The following is a 21,007-nucleotide window of genomic DNA, read 5'->3' as shown; positions in this document are numbered from 1 at the left end:
GATAAAGCATCGATCATCACTTTTCTGTGTTTGGTTTACAAGAAATCTGCAGGTTACAATCCCTGTTTCTGTCCGTCCTGCAAAGTCTGTGCCAAATGTGTCTCCCGTGTGCGTAAAAGATGTGTATTTGTCCGTTTCGGTGCGTTAGATACTTAACGCACCACGTACCTGGCAACACCAGCATCCTCCGTGTCCTGCGAGGAGGTGTTCTCCAAAGCTGGGGAAATCGTGTCCAAGACAAGGAATCGGCTCCTTTGACAACTGAAAAACTCTTCTTTCTAAATAAAAATGCATACGAAAACAAACACGTACAAAAGAAATGTATGAGAATATAAACATACGCATACAAATAATGATAAACAACCAAGTTTATTCTCAGATTAAAGTCGGAATTCCGACTTTCAAGGAAGTAAAAATATTTTGATAGTCACAATCGGATGCTACTAACAATCTAACAACGTCTAACTTTATTGTACTGTTTTTGGAGTTACCCACTATGTCCACAGGAGGGCATCACCATTACAGATCCTTCAAGAACTTTAGAATAACATTGTTGACAAGTCTTCCGAAACAACTCTGTTGTGTGGTTTACCACGGAATAGTGTTACAGATTTAAAACAAGGAAATTCAACGTTACTATTCGGTTGGTCTTAAAGCTTTTGGAGATGTTGTACTTAAGGCTTATCTTTGTGTTTCTGTGTTCCTTTTGGTTTTTGAATTCACGTCAGGAGTCACATCCTTTAATTGTTGATTTAACTTATCCAACAATCAAGAATGTGGCACGTTGAAATGATAATTCTCCATTTAAATCGAACCAAAAGCGTCCCACGCACTCCAACTTTGAAGGAAATGTTTTAATTCGTTGCGTTGATCGTAAAAAAGTTTTTCTTCTATCAAGTAAAAAAAAAAAAGCAGAGATATTTGATTTGTAAGGATACCTGAAGTAACATTAAAATGATTTTCTAGTTTGTGTAATGTGTAATACGGCCATTGACCACAGGAGGGCAGTGTCACCCAATATGTGACACTGAGACTTGATGTCCGGTGGTCACTCACAATAAAAGCATCAAACGAACAGGAAAATATATTTGACTCAATTTCATGAGAAAAGACGACCAAAAACTGGTGACAAGTTTTTAATGTTTTTTTTTTTACATCATTTTTGAAAGATTGTTACCATCAAAAATAAGGACGTGTTAGGAGCTCTAAGTGAGGAGATTCATAAAGAGTCCAAATTCGTTAGATTCTCGTATAAAAGTTAAATTTGTCGGTTAAATCCACTGGTTAAAACCAAGAAAAAGGTTCAAACATTGTAGAGGGCACTGTAGACACGACATAGATAAAGGACGATGTTGCTGTCGGGGACATCATTGCAGTCTTTACTGCTACTGTTGAATTCAAAGGAGCTACAGACATTTAATGAAAGAAAACTATCATTAAAACAAAGCAGTTTGTCCTCAAACTTTTTCTGATTAGTTCATTGTTGAAACGAACATTTTGTAAGCAAAGCAACGTTTGAAGACAAAAATAACATCTGCGATTTTTTTCATTTTCTGTTATAGAATGGACATTGTATTCACAAACTAAAATAAAGTCTTTGTTCGGAAGTAACTGAAAGTAAAGATTAATTCAGGAACCCCTTCAGGAGCGCCCCGGAAAACAGGAAGTAAAAAGAAAAAGTGTGGGTATCTGCTACATTTTGTGTTCTAAATTTGTCGTTTTCACGAGGTCAGAAATAAAAGCAAGGAAGTTTGAAACTATTTTGAATGTGATATTTAAATTTACACGTTGACACTTTTTGGTTAAATCATTTTAACGCAATTATGAGACCCCTTTAACAAGTTTTCCACCAAATCCGAGAAAACGTTTAATTATTCCTGTATTGATAGTGGCAAATAAAATATGACGCGGTGTTTTCTGGGGACCAACCAGAACTGAACAATAATCGAATCAGGATTAGTTCAATTAAGTCGTTAATAAATCAATTTTCCCTGAGAATTGCCTCCAGCGCTCCGCAATCTTGGCTTTCTGTCGCGGAAAGGCCCCGCCCTCATCAGTAGCCAATCACCGACTCGAACGGAGAATCAGTCCGCCAATAGCCTCGTGGCTGTGGCACTTCCTCATTTGGCATACAGCACCGAAAACAAAGCCATGCCGAGAAATTACGACTCATTTTAATCCAAAAACAAATCAGGCCCTATGGTTTTTCTTTCCTACACGATTTTATAGAAACGTGATAAAGCATCGATCATCACTTTTCTGTGTTTGGTTTACAAGAAATCTGCAGGATACAATCCCTGTTTCTGTCCGTCCTGCAAAGTCTGTGCCAAATGTGTCTCCCTTGTGCGTAAAAGATGTTTATTTGTCCGTGTCGGTGCGTTAGATACTTAACGCACCACGTACCTGGCAACACCAGCATCCTCCGTGTCCTGCGAGGAGGTGTTCTCCAAAACTGGGGAAATCGTGTCCAAGAGAAGGAATCGGCTCCTTTGACAACTGAAAAACTCTTGTTTCTAAATAAAAATGCATACCCAAGCGTACGAAAACAAACACTTACAAAAGAAATGTATGAGAATATAAACATACGCATACAAATAATGATAAACAACCAAGTTTATTCTCAGTTTAAATCGGAATTCCGACTTTCAAGGAAGTGAAAATATTTTGATAGTCACAATCGGATGCTACTAACAATCTAACAACGTCTAACTTTATTGTACTGTTTTTGGAGTTACTCACTATGTCCACAGGAGGGCATCACCATTACAGATCCTTCAAGAACTTTAGAATAACATTGTTGACAAGTCTTCCGAAACAACTCTGTTGTGTGGTTTACCACGGAATAGTGTTACAGATTTAAAACAAGGAAATTCAACGTTACTATTCGGTTGGTCTTAAAGCTTTTGGTGATGTTGTACTTAAGGCTTATCTTTGTGTTTCTGTGTTCCTTTTGGTTTTTGAATTCACGTCAGGAGTCACATCCTTTAATTGTTGATTTAACTTATCCAACAATCAAGAATGTGGCACGTTGAAATGATAATTCTCCATTTAAATCGAACCAAAAGCGTCCCACGCACTCCAACTTTGAAGGAAATGTTTTAATTCGTTGCGTTGATCTTAAAAAAGTTTTTCTTCTATCAAGTAAAAAAAAAAAAGCAGAGATATTTGATTTGTAAGGATACCTGAAGTAACATTAAAATGATTTTCAAAAAATTTTATTTAGAATATTTCATCTAGCCACATTGGCATCATGTCACGTCTGTGATCAAATGATAATGAAGCATTTGTAGTTCCTCACTTGGGCCAAAGGAGGGTATCAAACGCATTTAACATCAAGAGGCTTCTGAATATTTTATCAGTAATGGAGTTTAACATGTCTTACTATTTGCAATATATAAAATCGTAAAACTGCTAGAAATACTAAGTAGCAGTAGCCTACCTCTCCCTTCTCGTTAGAGTTTCCTAAAAGTAAAGTAGATGATTGTTTGAGTTCGGACAAGAAGACTGAGAAAAGCTAAAATGTGTAATACGGCCATTGACCACAGGAGGGCAGTGTCACCCAATATGTGACACTGACACTGGATGTCCGGTGGGCACTCAAAATAAAAGCATCAAACGAACAGGAAAATATATTTGACTCAATTTCATAAGAAAACACGACCAAAAACTGGTGAAAAGTTTTTAATAGTTTTTTTTTTTACATCATTTTTGAAAGATTTTTCCCATCAAAAACAAGGACGTGTAAGGAGCTCTAAGTGAGGAGATTCATAAAGAGATTCATAAAGAGTCCAAATTCGTTAGATTCTCGTATAAAAGTTAAATTTGTCGGTTAAATCCACTGGTTAAAACAAAGAAAAAGGTTCAAACATTGTAGAGGGCACTGTAGACACGACATAGATAAAGGACGATGTACTGCTGTCGGGGACATCATTGCAGTCTTTACTGCTACTGTTGAATTCAACGGAGCTACAGACATTTACTGAAAGAAAACTATCATTAAAACAAAGCAGTTTGTCCTCAAACTTTTTCTGATTAGTTCATTGTTGAAACGAACATTTTGTGAGCAAAGCGACGTTTGAAGACAAAAATAAGATCCGCGATTTTTTTCATTTTCTGTTATAGAATGCACATTGTATTCACAAACTAAAATAAAGTCTTCGTTCGGAATTCAGGAACCCCTTCAGGAGCGCCCCGGAAAACAGGAAGTAAAAAGAAAAAGTGTCGGTATCTGCTACATTTTGTGATCTAAATTTGTCGTTTTCACGAGGTCAGAAATAGAAGCAAGGAAGTTTTAAAACCATTTTGAATGTGATATTTAAATTTACACCTTGACGCTTTTTGGTTAAATCATTTTAACACAATTATGAGACCCCTTTAACAAGTTTTCCACCAAATCCGAGAAAACGTTTAATTATTCCTGTATTGATAGTGGTAAATAAAATATGACGTGGTGTTTTCTGGGGACCAACCAGAACTTAACAATAATCGAATCAGGATTAGTTCAATTAAATCGTTAATAAATCAAATTTTCCTGAGAATTGCCTCCAGCGCTCCGCAATCTTGGCTTTCTGTAGCGGAAAGGCCCCGCCCTCATCAGTAGCCAATCACCGACTCGAACGGAGAATCAGTCCGCCAATAGCCTCGTGGCTGTGGCACTTCCTCATTTGGCATACAGCACCGAAAACAAAGCCATGCCGAGAAATTACGACTCATTTTAATCCAAAAACAAATCAGGCCCTATGGTTTTTCTTTCCTACACGATTTTATAGAAACGTGATAAAGTATCGATCATCACTTTTCTGTGTTTGGTTTACCAGAAATGTGCAGGTTACAATCCCTGTTTCTGTCCGTCCTGCAAAGTCTGTGCCAAATGTGTCTCCCGTGTGCGTAAAAGCTGTTTATTTGTCCGTTTTGGTGCGTTAGATACTTAACGCACCACGTACCTGGCAACACCAGCATCCTCCGTGTCCTGCGAGGAGGTGTTCTCCAAAACTGGGGAAATCGTGTCCAAGAGAAGGAATCGGCTCCTTTGACAACTGAAAAACTCGTGTTTCTAAATAAAAATGCATACCCAAGCGTACGAAAATATAAACATTTACAAAAGAAATGTATGAGAATATAAACATACGCATACAAATAATGATGACAACCAAGTTTATTCTCAGATTAAAGTCGGAATTCCGACTTTCAAGGAAGTAAAAATATTTTGATAGTCACAATCGGATGCTACTAACAATCTAACAACGTCTAACTTTATTGTACTGTTTTTGGAGTTACCCACTATGTCCACAGGAGGGCATCACCATTACAGATCCTTCAAGAACTTTAGAATAACATTGTTGACAAGTCTTCCGAAACAACTTTGTTGTGTGGTTTACCACGGAATAGTGTTACAGATTTAAAACAAGGAAATTCAACGTTACTATTCGGTTGGTCTTAAAGCTTTTGGAGATGTTGTACTTAAGGCTTATCTTTGTGTTTCTGTGTTCCTTTTGGTTTTTGAATTCACGTCAGGAGTCACATCCTTTAATTGTTGATTTAACTTATCCAACAATCAAGAATGTGGCACGTTGAAATGATAATTCTCCATTTAAATCGAACCAAAAGCGTCCCACGGACTCCAACTTTGAAGGAAATGTGTTAATTCGTTGCGTTGATCGTAAAAAAGTTTTTCTTCTATCAAGTAAAAAAAAAAAGCAGAGATATTTGATTTGTAAGGATACCTGAAGTAACATTAAAATGATTTTCTAGTTTGTGTAATGTGTAATACGGCTATTGACCACAGGAGGGCAGTGTCACCCAATATGTGACACTGAGACTTGATGTCCGGTGGTCACTCAAAATAAAAGCATCAAACGAACAGGAAAATATATTTGACTCAATTTCATGAGAAAAGACGACCAAAAACTGGTGACAAGTTTTTAATGGTTTTTTTTTTTACATCATTTTTGAAAAATTGTTACCATCAAAAATAAGGACGTGTAAGGAGCTCTAAGTGAGGAGATTCATAAAGAGTCCAAATTCGTTAGATTCTCGTATAAAAGTTAAATTTGTCGGTTAAATCCACTGGTTAAAACAAAGAAAAAGGTTCAAACATTGTAGAGGGCACTGTAGACACGACATAGATAAAGGACGATGTTGCTGTCGGGGACATCATTGCAGTCTTTACTGCTACTGTTGAATTCAAAGGAGCTACAGACATTTAATGAAAGAAAACTATCCTTAAAACAAAGCAGTTCGTCCTCAAACTTTTTCTGATTAGTTCATTGTTGAAACGAACATTTTGTGAGCAAAGCGACGTTTGAAGACAAAAATAACATCCGCGATTTTTCATTTTCTGTTATAGAATGGACATTGTATTCACAAACTAAAATAAAGTCTTCGTTCGGAATTGAGGACCCCTTCAGGAGCGCCCCGGAAAACAGGAAGTAAAAAGAAAAAGTGTGGGTATCTGCTAAATTTTGTTTTCTAAATTTGTCGTTTTCACGAGGTCAGAAATAAAAGCAAGGAAATTTTGAAACTATTTTGAATGTGATATTTAAATTTACACGTTGACGCTTTTTGGTTAAATCATTTTAACGCAATTATGAGACCCCTCAAATCCGAGAAAACGTTTAATTATTCCTGTATTGATAGCGGTAAATAAAATATGACGTGGTGTTTTCTGGGCACCAACCAGAACTGAACAATAATTGAATCACGATTAGTTCAATTAAATCGTTAATAAATCAATTTTTCCTGAGAATTGCCTCCAGCGCTCCGCAATCTTGGCTTTCTGTAGCGGAAAGGCCCCGCCCTCATCAGTAGCCAATCACCGACTCGAACGGAGAATCAGTCCGCCAATAGCCTCGTGGCTGTGGCACTTCCTCATTTGGCATACAGCACCGAAAACAAAGCCATGCCGAGAAATTACGACTCATTTTAATCCAAAAACAAATCAGGCCCTATGGTTTTTCTTTCCTATACGATTTTATAGAAACGTGATAAAGCATCGATCATCACTTTTCTGTGTTTGGTTTACAAGAAATGTGCAGGTTACAATCCCTGTTTCTGTCCGTCCTGCAAAGTCTGTGCCAAATGTGTCTCCCGTGTGCGTAAAAGCTGTTTATTTGTCCGTTTTGGTGCGTTAGATACTTAACGCACCACGTACCTGGCAACACCAGCATCCTCCGTGTCCTGTGAGGAGGTGTTCTCCAAAGCTGGGGAAAACGTGTCCAACAGAAGGAATCGGCTCCTTTGACAGCTGAAAAACTCGTGTTTCTAAATAAAAATGCATACCCAAGCGTACGAAAATATAAACATTTACAAAAGAAATGTATGAGAATATAAACATACGCATACAAATAATGATGATAACCAAGTTTATTCTCAGATTAAAGTCGGAATTCCGACTTTCAAGGAAGTAAAAATATTTTGATAGTCACAATCGGATGCTACTAACAATCTAACAACGTCTAACTTTATTGTACTGTTTTTGGAGTTACCCACTATGTCCACAGGAGGGCATCACCATTACAGATCCTTCAAGAACTTTAGAATAACATTGTTGACAAGTCTTCCGAAACAACTCTGTTGTGTGGTTTACCACGGAATAGTGTTACAGATTTAAAACAAGGAAATTCAACGTTACTATTCGGTTGGTCTTAAAGCTTTTGGAGATGTTGTACTTAAGGCTTATCTTTGTGTTTTTGTGTTCCTTTTGGTTTTTGAATTCATGTCAGGAGTCACATCCTTTAATTGTTGATTTAACGTATCCAACAAACAAGAATGTGGCACGTTGAAATGATAATTCTCCATTTAAATCGAACCAAAAGCGTCCCACGGACTCCAACTTTGAAGGAAATGTTTTAATTTGTTCCGTTGATCTTAAAAAAGTTTTTCTTCTATCAAGTAAAAAATATTTAAATTAAGTGATATTTGATTTGTAAGGATACCTGAAGTAACATTAAAATGATTTTCTAGTTTGTGTGATGTGTAATACGGCCATTGACCACAGGAGGGCAGTGTCACCCAATATGTGACACTGACACTGGATGTCCGGTGGTCAGTCAAAATAAAAGCATCAAACGAACAGGAAAATATATTTGACTCAATTTCATGAGAAAAGACGACCAAAAACTGGTGAGAAGTTTTTAATGTTTTGGTTTTTTTTACATCATTTTTGAAAGATTGTTACCATCAAAAATAAGGACGTGTAAGGAGCTCTAAGTGAGGAGATTCATAAAGAGTCCAAATTCGTTAGATTCTCGTATAAAAGTTAAATTTGTCGGTTAAATCCACTGGTTAAAACAAAGAAAAAGGTTCAAACATTGTAGAGGGCACTGTAGACACGACATAGATAAAGGACGATGTTGCTGTCGGGGACATCATTGCAGTCTTTACTGCTACTGTTGAATTCGAAGGAGCTACAGACATTTAATGAAAGAAAACTATCATTAAAACAAAGCAGTTTGTCCTCAAACTTTATCTGATTAGTTCATTGTTGAAACGAACATTTTGTGAGCAAAGCGACGTTTGAAGACAAAAATAACATCCGCGATTTTTTCATTTTCTGTTATAGAATGGACATTGTATTCACAAACTAAAATAAAGTCTTCGTTCGGAATTGAGGACCCCTTCAGGAGCGCCCCGGAAAACAGGAAGTAAAAAGAAAAAGTGTCGGTATCTGCTACATTTTGTGTTCTAGATTTGTCGTTTTCACGAGGACAGAAACAGAAGCAAGGAAGTTTTAAAACTATTTTGAATGTGATATTTAAATTTACACGTTGACGCTTTTTGGTTAAATAATTTAAACGCAATTATGAGACCCCTCAAATCCGAGAAAACGTTTAATTATTCCTGTATTGATAGCGGTAAATAAAATATGACGTGGTGTTTTCTGGGGACCAACCAGAACTTAACAATAATTGAATCACGATTAGTTCAATTAAATCGTTAATAAATCAATTTTTCCTGAGAATTGCCTCCAGCGCTCCGCAATCTTGGCTTTCTGTAGCGGAAAGGCCCCGCCCTCATCAGTAGCCAATCACCGACTCGAACGGAGAATCAGTCCGCCAATAGCCTCGTGGCTCTGGCACTTCCTCATTTGGCATACAGCACCGAAAACAAAGGCATGCCGAGAAATTACGACTCATTTTAATCCAAAAACAAATCAGGCCCTATGGTTTTTCTTTCCTACGCGATTTTATAGAAACGTGATAAAGCATCGATCATCACTTTTCTGTGTTTGGTTTACAAGAAATGTGCAGGTTACAATCCCTGTTTCTGTCCGTCCTGCAAAGTCTGTGCCAAATGTGTCTCCCGTGTGCGTAAAAGATGTGTATTTGTCCATTTCGGTGCGTTAGATACTTAACAGTCTTTACTGCTACTGCTGAATTTAAAGGAGCTACAGACATGCAAATTACGAATTCAGAAGTTTGCATTGTTTACAAAATTTTAGTCGCTTTTGGGGGTCATAACCGGAAGCTATTGATAATCTAACATCGTCTAACTTTATATCAATGCTTTTGTAGTAGCCCATTATGTCCACAAGAGGGCATTACAATTACAGATCCGTCAAGAACGTAGAATAACATGAATTGAAACGTCTTCCGGAACAATTTTATTCTGTAGTTTTCCACGGAAGTTTAACCGATATAAAGCATGCATGTCTTATTTTGCTTGTGTTTTCTTTCTTTTAGAGGTTTTTTTTTGTCACTGTCTTTGTGTTTCTGTGTTCTTTTTGGTTTTTGAGTTCACCTCAGGAGTCACATCCTTTAATTGTTGATTGAGGCACTGGCTGCCCCGCGACCTGCGTTAGCGGATTAAGCGGGTTGGAAAATGAATGAATGAATGAATGAACTCATCCAACAGCTAAGAATGTTGCACATTGAAATGACAATTCTCCATTTACATTGAACCAAAAGCGTCCCACGCACTCCAAGTTTGAAGGAAATATTTTAATTCATTCCGTTGATCTTAACAAAAGGCTTGCCTTCTATCAAGTAAAAAAATTCATAGTGTCTTTTCAAATGAAAACTAAGCATTTTAATTTATGGTTCGGGTAAATACAAAGAAATCACAGACTTCCACGATTGTAAAATCACTTCAATATTGCCTTCATATGGTAGAAACTGAAATCACCACACCACGCTTCCAGCAAATAAATAAACTCGTACAAATAATGATAAAAAAACAAGTCAGATTAAAGCCAGAATTTTGAATTTTATTTCACAACATAAACCTTGTTTTTTTTCCAGAGGCCCTAATCCTCTTATGTAAATCACGCACACAAACACATATGTACATCCTTATATTACGTATGCATGAACATGTCGTAATCAACATCTCTTATTGATTTATTGGACCCCAAAAGAATAATAATAATAAACTCAATAACAATTAATCAAGTTCCTATTATGCCTATTTCTACAATAAAAAGAAAGAAAGTATAAACGCAGTAAATTAAGATATATTCTGTTTTATTCAGTTTTATTCAAAAAATGAATACAATACCTGTACAGGAAACCTCAATGCGCTGCTTTCTCGGATCGACCGTTGTCTGGCTGCAGTACAGCCATCCGGCCAGCAGAGGGCGCATACCTTCTCAAAGAACGAAGCTTCGAGTCATAAAAAATAGGGTTCTAAGCCTCACGAAGCCTCATATTGACATCGTTAAATTTGGGTTCGGGCTCCGGCACCAATGGGACATGGTTTGTCATGCAGATTGATCATCTATGATCATTTCTGATCAAGTAATGCCATCATCCCTGGACAGTTGTTTTTCCTTTGATTATCTTTCCACACATTCACTTCCTTTTTAACCGTCTCTTTTTACTGTTTTTTATTACTTTTTATCTCTTTATTTATATTTTCACTTGTACTTGTGCTGAAAAACACTTTGAATTTCTTTGAATAAAAAAACCAAACCTATCGTTTGTGTCCATTTACGAAGTTTCATAGCTGTTTTGTAATGACGTCATTTATCAACCAACGCTCTGAGATTTATGGACAGATTTACAAGCGGCTCGTCTGCAGTAGTCTGGATGACGTCATTCAGGCACTGATGGTCCGAGGCAGTCTTAGTCCGGCATCCCAAAAAGTAAACAAAATAATAAACAATAATATTAACAACAACTGGACATCAATCATGTGCCCCGCCAAGAGTGGTTGTCATGGTTACAGCCCAAACAGTTGTTGGAAAGTCACTTCCGTGTTTCTCTGGCGCTCCCTGGTGTTCATATCTGGAACAAACCGTAAAACAGGAGCATTGTCATAATAAATTAAGAGATATACAGTAGAAGGGAGGAAGAGGAGGAACTCACATTTCTGAAGAGGAGCAGCAGAATGCAAACACATCCGAGCCCATTGACGACCAACAAAATGACAACCACATGCTGGTGTTGACCTGGAAAGTGTCCGTGAATGGAACTGAATCATTTTTAATCGTATTTAACATCAACTTTTAAAGAGAACACAACCAATGGTCCTTGCTAGTTCTTCTCCTTCTCTGGATAAAACAAGTTGGCTATGACAAAAGAGTATTGTTGCCCCCTGCTGTTCATCACCAAGTCCCACAGTCTCCTGACATTCCATCCCTTTCCTCATGTTAGTCCAGTTTAATTAAAAGAGCAGAATAAAATCTAAATAGGAAACAGTAAGTGGAGTTTGACTGAAGTTTATTGACGACATCCTTAATCCTACAAAGACCTGCAGACACCTCCAAACTAACCTGTGACTCTGATCTCAAAGTCCTGGCATGAGTTTTTCGTTTCCTTCCTGGCCACACCACATCGGTACCATCCCGAGTCGGCCTCTCTCAGGCTTGTGATGGTCACGTTGAAGAACCCGTCGCTCTGATGTTTGATTTCGTATCGGTCGAGTATCTCTCTGGGATCGTTGGTACCCATCAGGAACTTGTTGCACCCGTCCCTGCAGAGGAACCTCCTGTCTTGGGGGAAGGAGAACAAGGAGCAGGAGATGGTGACCTTCCCTCCTTGGGTGGCGTTGTAGATCCTGGGCTGTCCGAAAACAACGTCTTCATCACACAGATCTATAGAAAAGCAGAAATATCCTGGAATGGATTTCTGTTCCCACATACACCCGTCCTTTTGCCCCAAAACACTTTCATTTACAATTGTGTTAGCAAACACTTACCTCTTACTATTAGCTGAAAAGTCTGGTATGAACCGTGTGAGGAAGAATCGCTCACTCCGACTCGGTACAAGCCCTCATCGGCCCTGATCAGCCCCTTTATGGTCAGCAGAACCATCCGGTCGGTTGTGTCATACTCAACGGTGTACCGGTCGCTCTTTGCTCTGTTCCCGTAGGTCTCGATGATCATCTCATCCTCGCCGCAGTTTCCTTTGCAGAAGTACTTTCTGACTCCACTTGGCAACTGGAAGTCTGCTGTGAACTCGTCACCTTCCATCGCTATGTATAAGTATCTGCCTGCCTTTGTTTCATCAAATAGAACTGAAACAAGAAATAATAAAGTTGTAGTGTGAGATACGAGTTTAATCCGTTCCGTGACTGAGATCATAAGTCAAACAACTCACAACTCAAATTAATTTTCCGCCTTTAAAATACATAAAATGATGTTAATCCAGCCTTGTAAAAAAGCCCCAAACCACCTAAATTATTCATGTAGAAAGATTTTCCTCAACCAACAGACATGGATACTTTTCCTTCTTCTCCTTCTTCTTCTTTCCCTTTTCCTATTTATATATAAATTACATAAACAATGATGAAGTACGAAAAAAGAAACTCAAATTTCACCACAAGTTACGTCTTTACTCAGTGAACAAAAGCAAGATCCGGTCTCAGCTGATGTCGCATTCATTGTATGTTGAACAAAAATATGGATTGAGCGATGACTCGTAACTCAAAAAACTTGTATGTCAAGGTACTTCTGTACTTAGGATCTGACACAAGATCTGTGGCAGTCAGAGATTGCGTACGTCAGTGGTACCTTGACCTAAGAGTTAAGAACAGAACTGAGAACATTTGGAAGCATAAGAATTGATAAGACAAACAAAAAAATTTGTAGAAGCGATTTTTCTGACCTCCGGAGACCCAGAGGAAGAGAACATGCTGGATGTTCATTCTGGATTAGATCCTGGTGGACTCGGTTGCTCTGCCTCGTCTCTTCCGGATTGAATCTTTTGTCAGTTGGATAGACCCCCCACCCCCACCCGCGCGCCCCACAGTTATATTTCTGTGTCAGCAATTCAAATAAAACCACTGTTTCCTCTTCCTCATTTTCTGTTCATGTCTTCTGTGTTATATCAGCAGATAAAACAATACATCACACACGTATAGATATGTGGTACACACACACACACACACACACACACACACACACACACACACACACACACACACACACACACACACACACACACACACACACACACACACACACACACACACACACACACACATACACACAACGGGTCTGCAGTCATGCCGAGAGGTGGGGTGCCCCAATGAGCAGCATGTAGGGGGACTGTGTGTTGCTCAAGGGCACCTCGGCGGTGCTCAGGCGGTGAACCAGCACCTCTCCATTGCCAGTTCGCACTTTGATTGTTTTGGGCTGCATGGGTCTTGAACCGGTCACCTTCCAGCCCTTAGCCCAAGATTTTAGTGGACTGAGCTGCTGCCGCCCTAAAGAACATACTTTATGAATAGGTAGCAGTCGTCTCCACGGCGATGGAACTGATGACCCTCGTTTGTGCCCTCACTGGGTTGAAGTCGTATTCCGGTCGTATTCTCAGCTTGTCTTTGTTTTCTCCTTGCCTAAATCGGCAGTCGTTTCCTCTGAACACACTCATCTTTTGTTTTTATTTACAAGTCAACAGTTTTTTTAGGGCACAAACTTTTGAAAATGGGCCCCGGATTGGAAACAGGATCGCTGACATCACAGTTCTGATTCATCTCTGACCGTTACGACTCAGGGTGACTTTGTGTTCGTGAACAGAACTACAGCAACGACAACAACAACAACATTAGGCTGTCAGGTTTTGAGTGTACGACAAACTGCAGAGGTTATTAACGCTCCTCTGTGGTCACACCGCCCTCTGTTGGTCTGAAAAACAAACTGCAGCGTCTATTATTTAGGGTTTATAATCTTTTCTTTGTCCTGGAAAGGAGAGGAATGAAGGTTAGCCGCAGTAAGACAGAGTACATGTGTGTGAATGAGAGGGACCAAAGTGGAAGAGTGAGGTTACAGGGAGAAGAGATCAAGAAGGTGGAGGATTTTAAGTATAGTGTCAACGGTCTTTTAAGTTTTAAGTACTTAGGGTCAACAGCAATGGAGAGTGTGGAAAAGAGGTGAAGAAGCGTGTCCAGGCAGGATGGAACGGGTGGAGGAAAGTGTCAGGTGTGATGTGTGATAGAAGAGTTTCAGCTAAAATGAAAGGAAAGGTGTACAAAACTGTGGTGAGACCAGCGATGTTGTTTGGTCTAGAGACAGTGTCACTGAGGAAAAGACAGGAGACAGAGCTGGAGGTAGCAGAGATGAAGATGCTGAGGTTCTCTCTGGGAGTGACCAGGAAGGATAGGATCAGGAATGAGTACATCAGAGGGACAGCACATGTTAGAGGTTTTGGAGATAGAGTCAGAGAGGCCAGACTGAGATGGTTTGGACATGTCCAGAGGAGAGATAGTGAATATATTGGTAGAAGGATGCTGAGTTTTGAACTGCCACGCAGGAGGTCTAGAGGAAGACCAAAGAGGAGGTTTATGGATGTAATGAAAGAGGACATGAAGGTAGTTGGTGTGAGAGAAGAGGATGCAGAAGACAGGGTTAGATGGAGGACACTGATTGGCTGTGGCGACCCCTGAAGGGAAAAGCTGAAAGGAGAAGAAGATAATCTTTCTTCATGTGGGCGCAGGTGGGGTGGTGCAGTAGGTAGCGCTGTTGCTGCACAGCAAGGCGGTTCCGGGTTCGAGTCCCGCTCTGTGCGGAGTTTGCGTGTTCTGCCCATGTCTGCGTGGTTTCTCTCCGGGTTCTCTGGATTCCTCCCACCTCCAAAAACATGCACTTCAGGTTCATTGGCCGGTCCCAAATTGAACAAATCTTTCTTTGTCCCCCCGGCAATGTGTATATCTGTTTTTTATGGAGAGAGAGGTGATAATGTCATGAGAATGGTGTTATAAGAGTGATGTCACGAGAGTGATGTCACTGGATGCGGCAACAAGTTGAAACATCAAAGAGTTCTAAGAGGTCACCATCCGTCTGCAGCACATCCTCCTCCATGATGAAGGCAGAACAAACCAGACTCTCTCATCAAACTTTTGGCAGTCAAGCTGCATCATGGGTAATGTAGTCACCAGGTACTGGAAGATGAAGGAAAGAGAAAAGAAACACGTGTTCCCTCCATCTGATGACGTTGGATAAATCTAGAACGGTGGTTTCTGGCGTTGCTATCAAACAGGAAATGGATTTGTTTGTGTTCACGTCTGAAACCACAAACACCTGTGGTTTCATGAGGAAGTCGACAGGCGAAGGAAGGCCTCATCGCTGTTCATTGCGTTAAACACCTGACAGGAAAGATCACATCTTCACCCTCTGCATATCAGTGCATCTCAGGGGGGCGGGGGCGTTTGGATTATTTCTCTGCTCCACTTACTAACCCTAACCCTAATCCTAACTCTAAGATTGTTGGTAAGATTGTGTTTTCCCCAAAGTGAAACCATTTTGTGGGTTTATTTGGTGACATCATTAAATAACTAGGGTGATGTCACACATGTGGGCGGGACAAAAGACAACCATCTGAAACTTAGGAAAAAAACAATAAAAACAGGTATTATTTTTACCAGAGAACAGGAACCGTTCTAATATTAGAGTAATATTACCTACTCTGTGTGTGTGTGTGTGTGTGTGTGTGTGTGTGTGTGTGTGTGTGTGTGTGTGTGTGTGTGGGAGGGGCTCTGAGGTTCAGAGAAGTGACCAGTTTTTAATTTGTCAGTGACGGATGAAGAAGCAGCATCGAACATGATAACTCGCTTCTTTATCTTCTTCCTCTGTGAGTACACACACACAGACACACACACACACACACACACACACACACACAGACACACACACACACACACACACACACACACACACACACACACACACACACACACACACACACAGACACACACACACACACACACACGCACGCACGTATTAATCATTAATCTGAATTTGTTGTTTAAAAGGAAATAAAAATCATTTCGTTTGTATTTGCAAGTTAAGTTTAATAAATACTTCAATCACTTCTATTATTTTTTATGTTTCCATGACAAATTAAACGAATTCATTGCAAATAATGACATTAAATAAACTAAATAAAAACATGAAAGTTAGTCAGGTTAATTTAAGCGAATAAAGAGCTGCTCATTTTATTACACATAATCAAATATTCTATATGTTCTGTTTCTTGTTGATCACACTGATTGATTTTATCACACATAAAATCTTCTCTTCACTGTTTGAATTTCTATAATTAAATCATACGGAAGTTTCAAACTGAACAAACAGCTGCTCATATATTTAAAACGTTTAAACCCTGATGGCATCACAACAGGTTGGTGTCTGTGTTTCATTTTGTTCCTGATATATTTGTTGAGGGATGAATCTAAAGTTCTTTGTGTGTTCGGATGCTTGAATTCCTAAAAGCTATAAACTAATCCTGGATCTGTATAAATATAAACTGAACCTGTACTTTCAGCAGCTCTGTGGGACGGAACCACCGCCTTCATCCGTTCTTCTGACCTGATTCTGACAGGGAAGGAAAGTGAGAATTTCACACACGCCTGCAACTTTGTACTTTCTGGAAAAACAAAGATCTTCTGCAGGCGGGATTGTAAAGAAGATGAAGACATACTCGTCAAAACGAACCACAACAGATCTCAGAGCGGCCGATACGCCATCGAGTACAAACAACACAGTTTTGCATCTCATATTCTGAACGTGAGCATCACCAACCTGAGGAAGAGCGACGCCGGCTTCTACAGATGCAAACTGGACCGATGGGCTCTGGACTCAGAGCAGATCTTTGAGATCAGAGTTGAAGATGGCGAGTTTTGGGTCTTCATTTTAAGACTTCATGATTACAAATTTGTTTCATGTTGATGAAAAGTTCCTCACAGAGATTCTTTTCTCGTCCCGTTCCTCAGCGCCGGTCACATTGGTCCCCTCAGTTTCAACGGCGCAGAGGTCAACGTACGGGTCAGAGCCATCATCGGTCGCCCACGACGACCAGCTGCCAGCTGCAGGTCCAGGTACATGAGGCAGGAAGATGAGAACCGGTTATGAGTGACTAAACGTAAAGTATGTTCTTCACCTCGAACAATCACAGGTTGGGTTCTGCTCGTGGGTCTGGTTCTGTCCATCATGATCCTGGGGTTATCGGCAGGCCTGGTGATGCTCTGCAGGACAACAAGCCGTAAACCCAGAGGTGAGGCTCCATCTTTTCAGTGTTTTAACATTTAACAGGTTCTAATTGGCCTGGAGAACCCTCCTCCCACCACATGGGATAGAAACCTTCTGGTTTTATTCTAACCCACCTGACAAACAGAACCAAACCACCAAACCAACGTGGATGACAAGTCGACGCCTGTTTTTTCTTTCAGAGCATCCTGTGGAAACACATCATGATGACATCACCGAGGTGAGTTTGAGGACATCCCAGCATTGTTTTTGTCTGTGATTCCAGACTCCTCCATTCTTCTTGCAGGTTAACCAGGTGTATGATGAGATCAGAGAGGACAGACGGAAAAGAACCCGTCCCTCGGAAATATCTACAATCTACGCTTATCTTCATGACACCAGATCAGACGCAGATGAAACCACCGACCTTGCAGCTACGCCTCAGCTGGAAGTGAGTAAATAAATCTCTAGAGACACCCAGACAACAAAGTTATATGCCCAATTTACAAGGACTACATTCATGATGTTAAATACCTTAATCTCAAGGGGAAATTATTTAAATTTCTCCCATGTTCCACCCCCTTTTCCTGTCATAACCACTTCCTATTTTGACACTTTTACATTTGCTGTGCACATTTTCTCCATCATTTTGTTCTCTGTGTCTCATTTCTTGCCTGTGTGGCGTTGCGTGAAAATTATGGAACAACAAATATTTTCTGTCATTGAATTATATTTATATGTTTATATTATTTGTTTACAGGATCAAAAGATAAAATAAAATTCATTAATTCTGAAAATCTTATATTGCAGATGAAGGAAGACTCCAATAAACTCATCTACTCTCTAGTGAATTTCCAGAGCTCAGCAGCGCCCCCTTGTGGAGAAGACACGAATGTCCCCTTCAAAGACACTCCTCTTTACTCGACTATTACGAGTTATAATTCGTAATATAAACATTAAACCGATATCTACAGAGATTTATAAGAGGAAAAAGTTTCGCTATGAAGAGGAAGTAACTGGAGGAAGTGTGAACACATTTGAAGCAAATGAAAGATTCAGACAGGAAATGTCCCTTACGTAATAAAACCATGCATCTGACAGCTTCTTGCTTCTGTAGTTATTGCATTCCTGATTGCTTTTAATTTAATTCCTTACATTCTATTTCTTTTCCACAGCAGGATGAAGCAGAACAGAAGATATAATTTCTATATTTTTAATGAAAATAAATTTGGCATGACTTAAACATTTGTTTTTCCAACAGCTTATGGTCACCTTTAACAAAATATCCATCTGAATATTTTCAGCTGCAGCTAAAACTGGGAAAAAAGTCAAAAGGAAGAACATGTTTGTGCCTCGTCCGTAAAAATAAAGTCCCAACACGTGATAAATGTCGAGTGAAATATAAGTTAACATGTAAAAACAATCAAATGCAGCGTGGGGCCTTTACTGTGCTCTACTGGATAGAAAACAAACTGAATATAAACATGTGAGGTTTAAATAAAAATAAAAAAACAAGTCAACACACCGAAAGAGGAAAGGTAGAATTAAAGCTGCATAGAATTCATATCACAAATCTCTAATGTAGAGAAGGAAGATGGAGCCCCGCCTCTTTTTTTACGTCATCCAAGAGGTCAAACAGACGACTCGGCTCTCAAGTGTCTCAGTGCAAACTGGATGGTGGGTTCTTCAACATCATCTTCATCAGAGCAGAAGCTCCTTGGCTGCAAAAGTGTGTTTGTTTTATCTGTCAGCTCAGCAACTTTCAGGTTGTTTCTCTCCTGCTCCGACCTGGAAGAGGATGAACCCGGGTCCAAAACAAGACGCTTAAAACACACCGGAGGAATTAACGGCAGAGGAAGACGACGAAGACGAAGAGTCAGATTCTAAACGGTTTGAGCCTCTCCGACTCCTCAGCTGGATGCTGATCAGAAACAAGGATATTTCAGTTTTTAACATAAAGAAATAAAAACATTTATGTAGAAAAATATTTTTTCCATTGCTTCATGGGGTAAAATAAAGATTCAGGATTGTGATGCAAAAAAAGTGCAGATAAAACGGAGGAGCGACGTTTGTCCTCCGCTGGTTAAACACCGGCGACAGCAGGATCAATAACTCGAGTGGAAACGAGTCCTTCACGTTCCAGAACCCAGGAACGTAAATAAAGTCATTTCAGTCCGTCTTTAGAACCAGCAGCGCCGACCTCTTTCCAAAGTGTCGCTGCGCCATCAGCGAGGACGTTTGGGGTCGCGACCCCGATAGAGGTTCCACGCGTCCCCGTGTCAAGAGCTGGGATCGGTGCGTTTGTGGGTTTGAGTCGACGATGGATCAATCCGCGTTTCAGATTTAATCCCAAGAAAAAAACAAATGAGATCGAGATCTGAAAACAGCCAATGGGACGGTTTCCTCACACAGCCGATGCAGCAGGTGGTTTCGTCCGGTCCGACTCCACCTGAACGCAACGCCTGAAGACGCACAGCCTTTCTGAAACCAGCTTGTCAAAGTAGTGTGTGTGCTTGTGTGTGTGTGTGTGTGTGTGTGTGTGTGTGTAGGGAGGGGGTGGGGGATTAAAGTTGCTGGTTTCAATACATGGATCAAAAGACAGACAACAGGAATGTCTATTTCAGGTGCTCTTGGGCAAGGCACTTAAACCTGAACTCTGAGTTCCTGAAAGCAGCTGCATGTGAACGTTACACAGGGCGTTGAACGTTACACAGAGCGGTGAACGTTACACAGAGCGGTGAACGTTACACAGGTCGGTGAACGTTACACAGGTCAGTGAACGTTACACAGGTCAGTGAACGTTACACAGGGCAGTGAACGTTACACAGATCAGTGAACGTTACACAGATCGGTGAACGTTACACAGATCAGTGAACGTTACACACATCAGTGAACGTTACACACATCAGTGAACGTTACACACATCAGTGAACGTTACACACATCAGTGAACGTTACACACAACGGTGAACGTTACACACATCGGTGAACGTTACACACATCAGTGAACGTTACACACATCAGTGAACGTTACAGGGCGTTGAACGTTATACAGGGCAGTGAACGTTACAAAGATCGGTGAACGTCACACAGGGCAGTGAACGTTACACAGGGCATTACAGTGTCATTACAGTGAACATTGCACGGGGGAGAGAACGTTCCAGTGAACGTTAAATGAAGGGGGGGTGAACGTTACACGGGGGGGTGAACGTTACGGTGAACGTTACACGGGGGGGGGTGAATGTTACGGTGAACGTTGCAGAACACAGTGAACGTTACAGCGTCGTTACAGTGAACATTGTAAGGTGGAGAGAACGTTACAGTGAACGTTACAAAGTGGTGGAAAACTGTGACTCATGAAACAGGAGCAGCCAGAGGTCATCTATGTCATGAGTCAGCAGAAAACGACCTCCAGGCCTGAAGCTGTGAACTTCATCAGCTTTGAACAGAAACAAAGAGTCCAGGATTGTCCAACGCACAAACCTTATGTTTGTGTTTTGTGTCAGTCGTCAAAAATGTTTTCACAGCATTTATATCTGGAGTCTGATGATTGTCAGCCTCGGCGACTGGAGCCCACGGACCTTCGACCGTTTACGGGTCAGAACCG

General features: G+C 40.2%; 3 protein-coding genes across 6 annotated transcripts in view; 1 reads left to right on the top strand and 2 right to left on the bottom strand.

Moving 5' to 3' along the window:
• Positions 1-10,196: 10,196 nt before the first annotated feature.
• Positions 10,197-13,192, bottom strand: LOC137610443 (polymeric immunoglobulin receptor-like). Of its 3 annotated transcripts, XM_068338000.1 has the most exons (5): positions 13,044-13,192; positions 12,136-12,453; positions 11,711-12,031; positions 11,304-11,386; positions 10,197-11,222 (listed from the first exon to the last, which is right to left on the bottom strand). In XM_068338000.1, the coding sequence occupies exons 1-5, from the start codon at positions 13,081-13,083 to the stop codon at positions 11,217-11,219; spliced, it is 768 nt and encodes a 255-aa protein (XP_068194101.1). In that variant the 5' UTR covers positions 13,084-13,192; the 3' UTR covers positions 10,197-11,216. The 3 variants fall into 3 exon arrangements, with proteins under 3 accessions (XP_068194101.1, XP_068194099.1, XP_068194108.1); XM_068337998.1 differs by lacking the exon at positions 13,044-13,192 and having other exon boundaries at positions 12,136-13,016; XM_068338007.1 differs by lacking the exons at positions 10,197-11,222; positions 11,304-11,386; positions 13,044-13,192 and adding an exon at positions 11,393-11,621 and having other exon boundaries at positions 12,136-13,021.
• A 2,692-nt stretch (positions 13,193-15,884) lies between these two features.
• On the top strand, positions 15,885-18,497 carry LOC137589333 (uncharacterized). Of its 2 annotated transcripts, none has more exons than XM_068307013.1 (7): positions 15,885-16,007; positions 16,701-17,048; positions 17,149-17,253; positions 17,331-17,429; positions 17,605-17,642; positions 17,709-17,852; positions 18,212-18,496. In XM_068307013.1, exons 1-7 carry the CDS (start codon positions 15,977-15,979, stop codon positions 18,347-18,349), a joined length of 903 nt encoding a protein of 300 aa, XP_068163114.1. In that variant the 5' UTR covers positions 15,885-15,976; the 3' UTR covers positions 18,350-18,496. The 2 variants fall into 2 exon arrangements, with proteins under 2 accessions (XP_068163114.1, XP_068163124.1); XM_068307023.1 differs by having other exon boundaries at positions 15,931-16,007; positions 16,704-17,048; positions 18,212-18,497.
• Positions 18,498-18,598: 101 nt separating this feature from the next.
• cables2b (Cdk5 and Abl enzyme substrate 2b) overlaps positions 18,599-21,007 on the bottom strand; it is a 14,726-nt gene continuing 12,317 nt past the window's right edge. Inside the window, exon 10 of the mRNA XM_068307003.1 lies at positions 18,599-21,007. This exon is cut by the window's right edge and continues 474 nt beyond it. The gene's annotated coding sequence lies outside the window, so the exon portion shown is untranslated.

This window comes from Antennarius striatus, chromosome 2 (assembly GCF_040054535.1).
Source record: "Antennarius striatus isolate MH-2024 chromosome 2, ASM4005453v1, whole genome shotgun sequence".
NCBI classification, from domain to species: Eukaryota; Metazoa; Chordata; class Actinopteri; order Lophiiformes; family Antennariidae; genus Antennarius; species Antennarius striatus.
This window is presented reverse-complemented; position numbering and strand designations above follow the sequence as displayed.